This window comes from Falco rusticolus, chromosome Z (assembly GCF_015220075.1).
Source record: "Falco rusticolus isolate bFalRus1 chromosome Z, bFalRus1.pri, whole genome shotgun sequence".
Taxonomy (NCBI): domain Eukaryota; kingdom Metazoa; phylum Chordata; class Aves; order Falconiformes; family Falconidae; genus Falco; species Falco rusticolus.
The window spans coordinates 987,368-1,002,024 of record NC_051210.1 but is presented as its reverse complement, the minus strand read 5'-3'; the positions used below and the strand labels follow the sequence as shown (position 1 = coordinate 1,002,024).

Genomic DNA, 14,657 nt, shown 5'->3' with positions numbered 1-14,657 from the left:
GACTGGAAACCAGCAGCCCTTGCACGGGTGTCTACAGTAATCAGTAAGTGCTGGTCTCTAGGACAGCACTCAGCAAGCTGAAGCAGTGGCTCCGTGAGCGTCCCATGCTCCTGGGGACAGAGACCTCATGGTATGGAAGAAGGCACCCCAGTGAGACTGACTGTCTCTGTGTGGCTGCAAGAGATGTGGGCTCATGAAGGGGAGGAAGACCGAAGTTGCAAAGTGTACAGGCTCAGGAGCCAGCTCTCGACCAACCTCTGGTGAAGCAGGACTTGGGGGTTCAGGTGTCCCCACCACGGAGAGCCTGGGGGACAGCCATGGCACCCCCAGAGTCCCAGGCTGTGGTGCCCGGTGTGCATGTGTGGGTCTTGGGCAGAGGAAGGAGCACAGCTCATCAGATCTAACACAGGATCCTAGGTGAGGCATCATCACGGCGCTGGAAGGTGGCACTAGTAGTTACCTTTTATCTGCTTGAAATACGTCTTTGAAACATACCCCCATATACATTAGAATCTTGGGAATCAGAAAGCCATTATAAATTCAGACTTTGCTGAGGGGGAAAACAGAGGGGGGGGAGGAGGTCAAGGACACAAAAATTTCCATGCAATATATTTATAGATATGTGAGTTATCACCTACTAGACTCAGGCCAAACAAAAGACAAACATGAGATGTCAAATTTGAACTGCAATGTTTACAGATTTGCATTAAGCCCAGAAGCGTTCTTTGTGAAATCAGATTAAGTTGAAACTACTGTAAACAATTTTAATAATACATTTTATTGCAGTACACATATTAAACCCAAATTTATTTTAAATGCTCTCTTATAATTCCTATAAAACCCTAAATAAAAATTAAAAATTGATTACCTGCAGTAGTCTCCTTGTTTAGCCACCTGGGCCAATGAGAACAGACAGTCGACAGTTGCTAGGTGACCAACTGCTTTAGACACAGGGTGATAATGTTCACTAAAATGGCTATATCAAATCAGGGAAAAATAACAGAACGAAAAGGGAAAAATTAATTCATACAGATACAAATGTACTGTCAAAATGTATCCCATGTATGCTTCTCATAGGGCTCCTATGGTCTTTAAATTACTCTGAATTCAAATCTCCCAGCAGTGTACTAAGTTATAATATGAGGACACAATCTTAATCAAGATGGACTTCATGCTCCAGTTGTAATAGTGAATTATTTTTAAGCACAAAAAAGGAGGCAAAATGAAATTTATTAGCTAGCATATAAAGGGTCTGCAGTTGATTCCTGTTGCCTAAATGAGGTCTACAAAAATGCCACTATTTATCACAGTGGCAACTGAATCCCAACTACCAATTCACTTCAGCCGTAAGTTAAGAGTCAAAAAAAATAAACTAGAAGTGCCTGAACACAGCAGTTGTCTACAATTTCAATAAAGTTTGGTATTTACAACAGAAGATTCATTAATTCTGCTTATGGTATTACTTCCCTTAGTACAATAACAATATTACCAGGAGAACACAGTTTTCAGTAGAATTCATTCTCTCTTAGAATTACTCGCCGCCCCCCTCCCCCCCCCAGTCTCAAAGATACATGTGGAGTATAAAACCAGTAAGGAAGCAAAATTCAGTAAATAAATCAGTACGTAGATGGATGGGTGGGAAAGAAGAACACTTTCCTACACACAGGTCTTTCCTTGTTGTACGCTGCTATCATACAAGACTACTGGAGAAGACCAAAGTGAGCATGAAAAGCAGCTGATCTAAGCGAAGAAAGGTTAAAATAGGTCTACTCAAACTTACATGGCTAACAGAGTGACAATAAATTATGCATCAGAACCATTTTTACAGTATTTCAAAGGCAATGCATCTGGAGAAGAGTGAATTAGAATGTTTTTCTAGTTTCTACCAAATTTACGGAATTGCTGGGTTCCTGCTAGGAGGCAAACCTTGGCATCAGTTAGATTCAGTGAGACAACTTCAGAAGGTACTTGTTAAGTTTTTGCAGTGGCGAAAAAAGCACAGCTGAAAGTGAGCCAAATATCATTGCATGACATGAGGGACAAAAAAAAATTGCTAGCCAAACACCTGAAAAATTAAAGGCATTCACAAGTTTGAGAAATATTTTTTAAACACCCATTTTAAAGAAACTTTGGCTAAATAGCTAAACTAATGCACTCAGACTGATCTGAGACAAACAGATCTTCCGCGCCACTTGCAAGGGGCAACAACACTCCGATTACTTTCTAGCAAACAGACTCAGTCAGTCACAGGGCTACCATACAGAACCACACTCGATCAAGTAATGGCCCAAACACCCTGAACATTCCTAATTCAGAAACTCCAAGTAACACTGCAATGTAGTTATTATTTTTTTTTAGTAATGGCACACATAACATCAAAACCATACTCTATTTCAATTAATATTAAAAATGAATTTGGTTAGCTTGTATAACAGATTATTTTTTCATTTCACTTACACTGTAGTTCAATAACAAAACTACTAGATTCAGTTTCAGCCATTTGCTGTTAGTTACACTTTCAGGTTCTTAATGCTGTGATATCCATTTTGAAATTTTGAGAGCCACTATACATATTTAATAGTGTATTTTCATCAGAATTTGAAAATCTAAAGACAACACTGCTGGTCTCAGGACTCAGTCTGCATAGGCTTTGCCTTCAGATGCCTTAAACTGAAGAACAATAATTAATTATAGTTTTGTGGGCAATGTAATTGCATGATCAACTTTCTATTTTTAGATAAACACGGGGTTTTTTTTCTGTTCTTACAGCAAAAGTAAAATAAAATAAAATACAATGATAAAAATTGACTATTTTGTGAACTCACTCTAAAAAATTTAGCCATTCAGCACTGCAGTCAAGGACTAACTGCTCCCGGAGCTGATTCAGATGTCTGTAATTTTCTATAATAAAAGGAGAGTGGAAACGGCTGACAGCTTTTGTGCTGGAAGAGAGAAAAAAGCCAAATAGGAAATCAAGGTCACTAAGCAATCAGTTACACCACCTACATGAAAAATTGGACTAGTTTTCCTACCCTCTGTGAGCCTGAGAAATGGATGTTAAAAAAAAAATCTTTTACTGTTTGTACCAAACTATTGATTCTAATGATATTTACTGTGCAGATTGGCTACTGCACCACTGACCATTCAGAAGGCTTTTGAAATGTCTTTCACAACATAGCATATAATACTGAAGTTTATATATATCACAAAATTATGTTGAGCAATACACTGTACAAATGAATGACTCTTACGACTGATTGCATATACAATGAACTCCAAGGAAAAAAAAAATCACTTTAAAAGATGAAAACTTCATGATAAGCTGGAAACAAACTTAGTAAATATCGTCTGTCTTGCTAGTTTCCATTTGGGGCACTTGCTATTTATTTATGCAGTTTCATTAAGGGCTCACTTTGGCATTCCCTGGCATTCTTTTACAAAATCCAGATTAGCTGTAATTTGTTCTTCAGCATCTTAGTTCAGTCTAATCTGTGCACTTTTAATACTGAATTCTTGCACAAGTGAATACAACATCACTTCAGAGTTGACCCCGATTATGCCTGTTTCTGGCGTGAGATGTCTATGCTCACACATTATACACTGGGCCTTGCAGAGAATTCAGGATTTACATTGACTCTACACATCCTAACATTGAGCTAACATTAAGGTATTCACGCCGTTTAAATAATAAAACAAATGACTGAAAAGAAAAAAGAGCCAACTACATAATTCACTCCATCTCTGTTTCACATACTGGAAAAAGTATACAGAGCTATCTAAAAATCATGCTTACATAACTGTGAGAACCAAAGAAAGCAAAGCTTGTCTGTATGAATAAGTAAAATGACATTTTAAATACACTGAGTTTACTGAGATGCACAAACAGCTACTTTTCACTGTTCTGAACAAAGTAAGAAAAGATCCACGTGTACAAACAGGCACAATTCAATCAAGATCATAGTTTTGACACCAGTACATGTAATTTGAAAGATTAAGCAACTAATATAGTGCACTAAGAATCTACAATGTAAACCCAAACATTTTAAGAACTCCATTTATTTTTCAGTTTGGTTTGCTTTTAAGCAAAACTTACTATGGCAATAAATTGACACAACAATTTTGCTTGGTTGGTTTTCAGTTTAAAAAACAAAACAGAAACACATGGAGCAATGAGAATGTGTACATAATTAATTGTAATACCAAAATACTGCTTTTTTTTCCTCATATATTAAAATAGAACAAACTTCAAAGACATTTCACGTACCTGCTAACCATAACCCAGTCAGATGGCACAGATGATTTATGGGTATTCTTGAATTCTATCAAAAACTAAAATAAACAGAAATGTAGTATTATACATCATGGGAAGTTAGGAAGACTACAGAGCCACAACTGTCATATATCAAGAAACCTGCATGCATCACAGCAAAAACATATTCAGCCTGAGCAGACCAGAAGCTAATGCTCTTTTTCGCCCAGAAGTGAGAGCTATGACATACACATTTTCTGCCAAAAAAGCAACTCCCATTCTGAGCTATTTTTGTGCCCTGAAATGTTGCTGCCACATCTCGGCCTTTCTATTCATTCGCTAACATGTTCCCTCCTCACCTCCTTCTTACCAAGCCAAAACCAGACTAAAGCTAGGAAACCTTGCTTACCTGGTCCTGACTGTCCCTTGTAGAGAATTCAACATTCACACGGACTCTACACTGCACACCATCTGTACTGAGGCTACTGCTGATCAGTGAGATGTGCCTTCCTGCCCAGGGATCCGTGACACAGTCACCACCTGCGACACCTCACAGACAAGAGCTCAAAATCTCAAATGCTAGCGCTGTACCTGCAGTACCGTGCTTCAAGTTCGGATCAACTCAGGGTCAGAAAGGGAAGGAACAGGGGAAACCAGCAGTGACGGCAAGAGGCTCAGTGCAGTGGAATTTACACCATGCATTTGCTGTAGTGTATCACATGACTCACATCAATTACCTTTGTAACAGGTAATATATAATTATTTATCTATAATTATTATATAAATATATATATAATTAATGTTTTTAATATAAATTATACCTATATATTGAGGCCCTGGACAGCAAAGAATTGAGGCATTCTCAAATAAAAGAATTCAGCCCGAAAATTAATTTCTAGCAGAGATTAGAGTAACGCAGAATCTGATCCCCTTTACAGAAAGCCATGACACTACCACCTGACAAAACTTTTCCATTACGCTTAGTATCATTTAGGTTAAAACTTCCATACCTCACCAGAACAGCCCTCAAGTGAGTCAATCAAGAATAATAATCCTAACATGAGTACAAAACTCCAGCAAGGACATAGTGCACTAATTCTTAATTCACCTAAGCCACTTCTAAAATACTTGGTAGAAACATGTATAAAACATGAAATTGCATAATACACACCAGATAAAGTGCCTGAAAATGGATAGAAACAGAGATCTGCAAAGGTTTGAAAATGAGCCAACTTCTGCCACTAGCAGCAACACTAGCAGTGTTGCTGATGTGCTGGTATCACAGTTTTTCCTGAAGTTGATCTCAAAACAATTAAACATGCTGTGTTTACAAAAGGAAAACAAAATAGTACCACATTTGTGTCTATGCTGGACACCTAACTGAACTCAAGAGTCTAAATTAACACAGTTAGTTCAATTTCCTAATTTGGGTTTGTGACTACTGAGAAACAAGCAGACGGGTTGCAATCTTCAAAACAACAAAAGCATTTGTTTTTTCATCCTTCAATTCTTAGCCCTGTTAGATAAGTAACTGCAGTATCAAATAAACTGGGCAAAGTGCTGCTTAAGCAATGCAAGAAGCAAATATTTGCCAAATGTAGCAATTTCTCTCTAAATCCTGCCTGAAATGAATAGCAGTGCTATCACTATTCACAGAGCTTTCTGTCCTGTTCAGTGCACGCCAGAAATTACACTAGAGGTCTGGAAACAAAAGATAAGATAGATACAGATAAAAGATAAGATAACTTTGGAAAAGTTATCTGTCAACTGGATCTTCATCAGAACTCTAACAAACTTACATATAAGTTAAACTGTGTGCTGACTCTGAAGATCTAAGCATGTATTCATAATCATGGGTTTGGGGGCATACATGAAGGAGCAAATAGTTTGGCTTTTTAATATTTTTTTCTCCAAAGCAGACTGTTCCCTGAAAAGTTTCCTGGCTTCTCTCTCTTCCAGAACTAGCAAACAATAAGCGCTGCTGTTGTGAAGCAGCATTTGAATACCTCTATTGGAGCAATACAAGAACACATGAAGAATATAATCACACAGATATGAGGAAAAAAAAGAGCTGAACTCCAAGAGACTCTTGCTATGCCTATGCTCTGCTCCTCCCAAAAAATTTCCTTTCCGTTACCTCCGTTCCTTTAGAGTCCTTCCTTTCCTCACTGACCATCTTCTCTAACGCTTCCTCTACTGCCTCTTTTGAAGTCTCTGAAACACCTACACCAGATGTAATTAAAGAGCAGCTATCCCCAACCTCTGCAGCTCCTTTTATGAATATACCAAGATAGATCTCTTTGTCTGCAACGGTTCCTGAGCTGTCCCCTGCTATAAAGACCTCCTCTCAAACATGTACATGGGGTCTGATGGTTTCTGAAGCTCTCCTGTCCAGTTCGCACCTGACTGCTCCCTCAGATGTCCTCCTCTCTTCAATCAATCCGTCACACGTGTCATCACCCACCTCTTAATGCAGCCTCTCTGACAGAAACCTTTCAAATCCTGGCTCTTCCCTTCCTCATACAATACTCAGACACGCTCTTTAATGTTTCCTCTTGGACTTCAACATCCATGCTGACAGCCTACCCAACACTTCAGCCATGTGTTTCCTCTTCTCAGCTTTACCATCAAAGGAAATCATAGAATCATAAAATCATTTACATTGGAAAAGACCTTTAAGATCATCAGGTCCAATTCTTAACACAGAACTGCCAAGTCCACCACGAATCCATGTCCCTAAGCACCACACCTACACCTGCAGGGATGGCGATTCCACCACCTCCCTGGGCAGCCTGGTCCAATGCTTGACCACCCTTCCCTGAAGAAATTTTTCCTAACATCCAATCTAAACCTCCCCTGACACAACTGGAGGCTGTTTCCTCTTGTCCTGTCACTTGTTACTTGGGACAAGAGACCAACACCCACCTTGCTACAGCCTACTTTCAGGCAGCTGTAGAGAGCAATACGGTCCCCCCTCAGCCTCCTCTTCTCCAGACTGAACGCCCCGGTTCCCTCAGCTGCTCCTCACAAGCCTTGTGCTCCACACCCTTCCCCAGCTTCATCACCTTTCTCTGGACACACTCCAGCACCTCAATGTCTTCCTTGTGGTGAGGGGTTCAAAACTCAATATCCACCCCAGGTCTTTATCAAATGCTGCTGTGTCTTACTCATCCCTTCTCACACCCTCTCTCAGCATTGCCTGCCTGCTCCCTGCTGTGTTCTCAGCTCCCTAGGTCCTCAGTGTGACGGGGGCTGCTTCCAGCCCCTTCCCTCACGGTCCTCACTGATTCATCTCTTCTACTCCCAACCCTCATTCAGTTTTCTAACTCACTTCTTTTTCCAGTGTTCTGTGGAGTTTTCCCCAGCCTTCCTGCTCTCATTTCCCACAGGACAATGCTGAACAGTGCTCCCTCACTGCTCCTTTCAGTCACTCCCCTGCCCCAAATCTGGCAGTATCTGTCATCTCTCACTCTCTCCCTCTTTTGTTTGTTTTTTTTTTTCACTGAACTCAGCCTGCTGTAGTAGGAGCATGGCCTACCCACACTTGCACATCATCTAGCAAACAAAAGCTCCTGTCCACCAGCATAATTTCTAAGAATTGAAATAAAATAACATTTGTTGTTCTTTAATACTGTTCTTCTTCTCTCCCATCTCTCAAATTACAGTCTTAATCAGTACTTACAAATCATCCTACCATTCCTCAAATTAACCTAATGTTATGCTTCCTGGTTATCTGAGAATGTTTCAGCACTTAATAGCCACATAATTAACCTTGGAAGTATGCAATTGTTTTTACATATACAGAAAAGCAAAGTATTACCGAACCAAATTCAGCTGCACTAATGTGTTTTTATTATTTAAATCACTAAAGTAATTAGCTTAAATTAAAAAGTGACACTGTCACAGAACGGTTCTTTAAAGTTGTACAAAAGGTTATAGTCAAATGACCTCATCAAGTCTCATACTAAATGAAGAGAGTTCTAGTTAAACCTAACCTTTAAGCTGTTTTCTAGACAAGCAAGGGTACAGTCATATATAATAGACACCATTATTACCTCTTGACCAGAAACGGTAACATACTCGGCAGAAGGATTTTTAATCAGTTTACGAATGTCCAGCAGATGCGATTGGATTTTAGAAAGCACATCCAGGATCTCCTCCTTTCTCTTTCTGATGACAGGGAAGTCTGTAAGGTCCTTGAACAGCTGGGTTTTATCTCCAATCCTATCCGTAAGAAGCATAAGATAAAACAAAATAATAGTAAAACCAAAAATAAGTTCCCCAATTCTACTGGCTGCATCCACATTTTTATATATTATCCTGGTTTGTTTTAATAATGCCTTTATTCCCCTCTAAATACAGCTTTTCTGTTACTTGGTCATGGTACAGCACACGTACCGCAAGGCGCCATACACACATATACCTAAATAGAAAGGCACCTTGTATACCGAATCTAAGAGGCTACACCAAGATACCTCCCGCCCACCAATGTATTCAAAACTAATCAATTCCTGTTCTTTCGACTCCATCACATTATGCTCATACTTCTACACTAAACCCTGCTGAGTGGGATTTTTTTCGTCATCTCTGAATGTGCATCCTGCAGCTTTCTCTTTGTTCTCCCTCAATCGACCAAAGGAAGAAAAGGAAGCACAAGGAATGTCATTCCCTTCTGTCTCAATCCATAACTCTGGAATGCAATTGCTGTCCCAACCTCGAGCATCCCAAGTGCCAACAACATCTTTATCATGACTACATGTGAAGCTTTAGATAACTTCTGTGTAACACGAACACAGATTTTTGATCAACTTGGCCACATTTGGGCAGATTTTCATGAGGATTGCAACAAAAAGTCCCTCCCAGAAGGCCTTCATCAAAGCAGAATGTCATCATAAGTTTCTCAGAGTAGCTTTCTTCTTTCCTCAAGAAAAGATTAACCACAGCATTTTCTAACACATGCAAAACAATGTTCTTTTCTAGTCTCAACGTCAGAAAATGACAGAATTGTTTGGGCTGCACTATCTCAGCTCAGAAAAGACAATGCCATTCAAATGTTTAAAATTGGGATGCCGAACAAGCTATTAAAAATATGGACGTCATCAAAAATAACAAAAATTTAACTCATCCTAATAAGTATCAGGCAAGCAATAACAAGTAGTGCAATCAGCCCTAAGTTAATTGGAATATACATTTGTATTTTAAAGCAAATACAAAACTGTACCAGTTAATTATGTAATAAGCCTGAAATCTAATATTTGGAGAGCAAGTAATTAGCAAACTGCAAGTAATAAAACATGAAAGTAATAAAAAGTCTAATATTCTACCTACTCCAATACTCCTTTGCCTGAGAATGAAGCCTCAACTGGAGTCAGTGACCAGACAGGCAACACAAAGCTGTGCTTTGATTTTGCATTACATGGACATAGTTATTATGTAAGTGACAGTAAAGATGCCATTTTAAAATACAATACTAATTTTTAGAAACACTTTTGTGCTAATTAGACCTGTTTCCATGGGAATGCAAGGAAATAAAGATTACTAGTAGCCAGCAGCTGACTGTGAAGCCTGTCACTGCTATGTAATGCCTACCAAAAAATTAATCGTTGACAGTTAAAGAAAAAAACACCTCAAACCCCAGAATCTTGAACTAGCCCTAAAAAGCCCTGGAGCAGCAGAATACTTTTGAAAATGACTACAGGAATTTACCCACACCACATGATAAAATTAACACATGATGCAGCATATACATCTGTGGGTGCAAGTGTGTATGTACATGTATCTATGTAAGTAATCATCATGATTTCAATGAAAGAAAGGGGTTTGAGTGTAAATAATTCTGCCACACAAGTCTGAGATATAATGAAGGCCAAAAGGTAAGTTATTTTAGTAATCTTGAATAAATGCAAACAAAATATATGCATTCTGCAGACCAATGATGGTATCTTCTACTTATTCTATTGTATCTTCATTTTGTATAGTATTCTAGCCATCATCCATAGTGACAGGAAAAAAACATATTTTAAACCTACCTACAGTAAATCTGGTATAATTAAGATACAGTCTGTGTTGTCATAATCTGTGACAACTATAATTGGATACAATGCATCAGTAGAAATCTTATAAACCCAGCTGTCCACCGGGCACAGCAAATACTGCTGCCCTTCTCGGCTTCTAAATTTATACACCTTGCATCTGTCTCCAACTCAGAAGCAAATAAGTTAAGTTCTATGCCTTAATTCTTAAATTTCCTTAATTTTAAATCTCAGATGGAGAAAGAAAAAGATGATTTTGTAAATAAATTGGATGTTTATTTTTAGTCTGCTTTGAAAATAAAAGACCAATACTATGCTGCCCCAATAAAACTACACATTAAACTGCACGCCACATCTTTCATCAAAGAATCTCTAGGTATATATTTTATCTTACAATATTACATAGGAGGAAATGTTCAAAGTTAGATGAAACTTGCTTATAGCAGAAAAGTTCAGGATGATCAGAATATAAAGCTGGGTGATACTCACGTGTCCAGAATATCCTCTCCATGTGGCGTAAATAAAAAATACACTGAAAGCAGACCAAAAACCTGCAAAGTCAAGTTGGCTGTGCAAGCCAGCCGGACTGCCTCTGTGCCTAGCATCATGAGATAACCTTTTTTTAGAAGATCTTACACTGCTTTTTTTCAGAAAGACTGTGATTTTGCTGGCCACAAGGTATTCCTCCTAAATCCTGTCCCCTGAGAGGTTTTTGCACATCCCCCCGTTACAGAACTGATGTTCTTGCTTTACTATTCTGCATCTTAAGACTCCTACCTTCTCCTTCTTGTGGTTAAAACTAGGATCTAGGGGTAACAATGGAGGCAGCAATTCTTCAGAAGAAACAGTACACAACAAATTATTTAAAGACACTCTCCCTTATAATGCATATTCATTCCAGTTTAGCATCTTCTCCCTTTGTCTACTTTTTTTTTTTTTTTGGAACAATGAAGTACAGAATTGAGACAAGAAAGGGCAGACAGCCTCCATACTTTCAGCTTACCTCTCCAAGACTGCAGGAAGGCAACTACAGGGAAAAGTGTAATCACATAAAAACAGAGCCTGAGGCTGAGCTAGGTGCTCGTTTAGTCAGTCTCTAGAGGGAGTCCACAAACAGGGCACTAACCCCAGAAATGCTCTGAGCGGGTACAAATCACACAGGCTACAATGAAATCTTCACAGCTATTAAACTTCGTATTTTCTGCCATCAGTGAGCATGCAAAGACGTTTTTAAAATAGGAAGGGGGGCATGCAAGGCTTTGAGTAATTTTCAAAAATAGTAAAAGGTATATTCCTGACAGCAGAGCGGCCACTTTGCTAAAGGTCAAGTCTCTCTTCAAAAGGAATACCTTCTCCATTTAAAAAAAATAATTAAAAAGCTGTTAAACAAATTAACATGAGCAAAACATATTTTGCTCTAAATTCATTCCACAAAACAGCTGAAAAACTTTCAAAAAAATTATTCAGCCTGAGGCAGACACATCCTAGACAAAATACTTGCTCGCCTAGTTTAATTTTAAAAAAATATAAGCAGTAGAAAACAACCTGTGCTTTAACTATAAGCAACCTGTACATACATAAACAGAAAACCAAAAATATATAATTAAATTGTATTAAAACAGGATGCATAATCTGCACAACTGAATACATTGAGTCAGAAAGCCTGTAAGGCACAGAAGGTTCATCTATTTTATCTCTACTTACTTGGCTGCTTCTTCATTAAGGATCTTTAAATAATGTTTTACTGGGGAGAGAAGTTCTGGGATTTCCAACAGTGCCTTTTGTAATAAAGGAGTTTTCACATGAGAATGTATGACTGGAACTAGAGCTTGAATTTCCAAGTCCAGACGAGACAGGGTGCTGACTATCAAGAAGAACTCTTGGGTTGAACACTGAGAAGGGAAGCAATATCTAAATCATTACAATTTATTACTCTAAATCATTACAATATATTTTCATTAAATCCTAAAGGTTCTTTTGCTTTTTGAAAATGAGACAAAATACAATTATAATGTATGGACTATAACACCGCTGCATAATCTTATCACATTTCCCAATTAATAAAGTATACTAATTTTTCAACCGTTGTCATTAGGAAGCAGTTGAGAGCTGATCTCCATTTTTACTGTTGCTGGATGGAGATGTGCAACACATATGCAGCAGGCAATCAGCAGAAAAATGGGCCAACAATGCGCAAATGGCAAAAAAGCAGGTTGAGTAAGTGATGAGTACCACGATCTGTCCATATGGGGTTGTGCATCTGTGCGCTGTCACCTGAACCCCCAGGCTGCTGTTTCGGCAAGAGGGTTTGGAAAGACAAGGTCAGAGAGAGAGGGAGAGTCTTGGAAGAAGAACACAGAAAGGAAACGGGGGGGAAAAAAAACCACAGAAAGCCAGCAGTCACTATTTAAAGTGCTGCTTGTAGCTACTGCCAACTTCAGAGTCTAGCTGGTTACTCCGAGGTGTATGTGATGAGGAGACCAAGAACATACTAGCCCATCTTTGTCGTACACCCTCTCCTCACCACAGAGTTACTAAAGATTTTTCTATCTTTTTCAGGCAGTTAGCCAGCGTATCAGCAAATGGGAATCTCCCAGATCAGAGCCAACAGCACACAGCACTTTCAGAGTTGCTTCATGATATTCAGAGTAGGAGCATGTTGGTTCCCTTCAAGCAGCTTCTCACCAAAAGCAGTGACTTGTGCAAAAGATACTCCTCTCTCTCTTTTTTAACCATTAATATTACTTCTAATGCAGCTTAAATATTTTGCTGTTGGATTCTAGGTGCTCTTCGGTGTCAGCATAGTTTGCTACCTTTAGTGCATTTTCAAGAATTAGTGGTCAGGGTCAGGATTCTGCAGCAGTTAACAACTCATAACAAAACAATTAATCTCCTGCCACACTTCTAATCCCTGCCGCAGGCACACACACACCCTACATCACCATCCCCACCCCCACACCCCCCACCCCCTCCTCAGTTATCTAAGGTACTCTTATACCTCACCTATAAATGATGTAATACCAATTCTGAAATGGTCTTTACAGAAATAAGTTTGTATTTGTGGTACACCAAATGGAAACCTGGTCCTATGAGACACTTAATGCCTTCAAACCATGCTGAATTCAGTGGCGCTCCAGGACACTGCCATTTCAGAAGGTTTGGAAAAAAATGTCCATAAATAATTATGCTGATATATATTTTGTCGTATTTTGCTGATCTGTAGAAACATTCTTTCTTCAGTCTTTTGAACTCCTCCCACTGGTCAACCGACAACACTGAAAAAACAGGTTTTCGTCCTCATCTGAGGATGCAAGGAAGGGAACAGGATACACTGAATGCTCCTACTGTGATATTCTTTATATGCTGCATCTTTCTCTTCCTAGATACTTTCTTTCTCCTACCCAGGCAATATACAGTCTAGAATTAAATTTCTGGTCGGTATTTTGTGGTGACCAGTACAACACTGATTACAGAATGTGTAGGCTTCAATGAATCACTATTTCACAAAACACATCTGCATTTTTATTTCGTCATTTCTTCTATTTCAGTTTCTCCCCAGAGGTAAATTTTTCTTTCTCTTTCCTTCCCACACCCATATGCAAGAACTAAGGCAATTCTATCATCTATTACACTGTAGTTATTTCTCCCAAATAACTTCTGTACCCAAACACAGAAACAGGTATTAACAAAAATGCTGAACTGGAAAGGAATGTTTTCTCTCCCTCCCCATATATATAAACCCCAAAATAAGTTCACTCTGTAATGCCTACTAGTCCTTCAGAACATGAAGACCAACTGAAAGTAACCTTCTGAAAACCATAAATGATAAATTAAGGTATGCTCCAGTTACGGCCCTAGCCCTCTTCTTACTAAATACATGTCACTACTGTGACCGGTGACGGAAGAGTAGTCTCCATGCTGTATAAACACAGAATAAAGATAAATCTAAACCTGTGGCCTTGGAAATCTACTATGGACACTGGAAGTTCTAAGTGACTGACACCAATAAGGCCAGAAAGAAAGTAATTCATAAGGTTAATTGCTGTGTTTACTGATTTGCTTTATCATAAATGCTATATTAAACAAAAATCAAAGAAAAATCAGTCCTGGGTATTTAAAATCAATTCAATTGCAGATGTAAATGTAACTGAAGTTGTCATAAAGCCAGTACCTGATAGATACTCTCCAAGTAACCTGAAGCATGGCTGCGTGCTGAAGAACTGAACTTGCCATACCAAACAGGCAAGGTTGATAAGACACTTGACTAAAGTAATATGCAATTTAACCATGGTATTTCATGACATTCAGGAAGGCCAGAGAGATTACATTCTGAATGTTCCTGGAAAAGCTAAGTTCATCTTTGTTTCAGATCCATG

At 38.8% G+C, this 14,657-nt stretch overlaps 1 protein-coding gene across 4 annotated transcripts in view; it reads right to left on the bottom strand.

Annotated features, from left to right (window-relative positions):
* The window catches only part of MSH3 (mutS homolog 3), a 113,200-nt gene that overhangs the window by 30,980 nt on the left and 67,563 nt on the right, over positions 1 to 14,657 (bottom strand). For 2 of the 4 annotated variants that reach the window (XM_037372699.1, XM_037372700.1), the window contains exons 14-18: positions 11,986 to 12,173; positions 8,305 to 8,473; positions 4,265 to 4,329; positions 2,826 to 2,942; positions 869 to 976 (exon numbers count right to left, since the gene is read on the bottom strand). In XM_037372699.1, the coding sequence (XP_037228596.1) occupies positions 869 to 976; positions 2,826 to 2,942; positions 4,265 to 4,329; positions 8,305 to 8,473; positions 11,986 to 12,173 (647 nt within the window). Of the gene's footprint in view, positions 1 to 868; positions 977 to 2,825; positions 2,943 to 4,264; positions 4,330 to 8,304; positions 8,474 to 11,985; positions 12,193 to 14,657 lie in introns of all 4 variants that reach the window. The other 2 variants (XM_037372701.1, XM_037372702.1) reach the window with 2 other exon arrangements.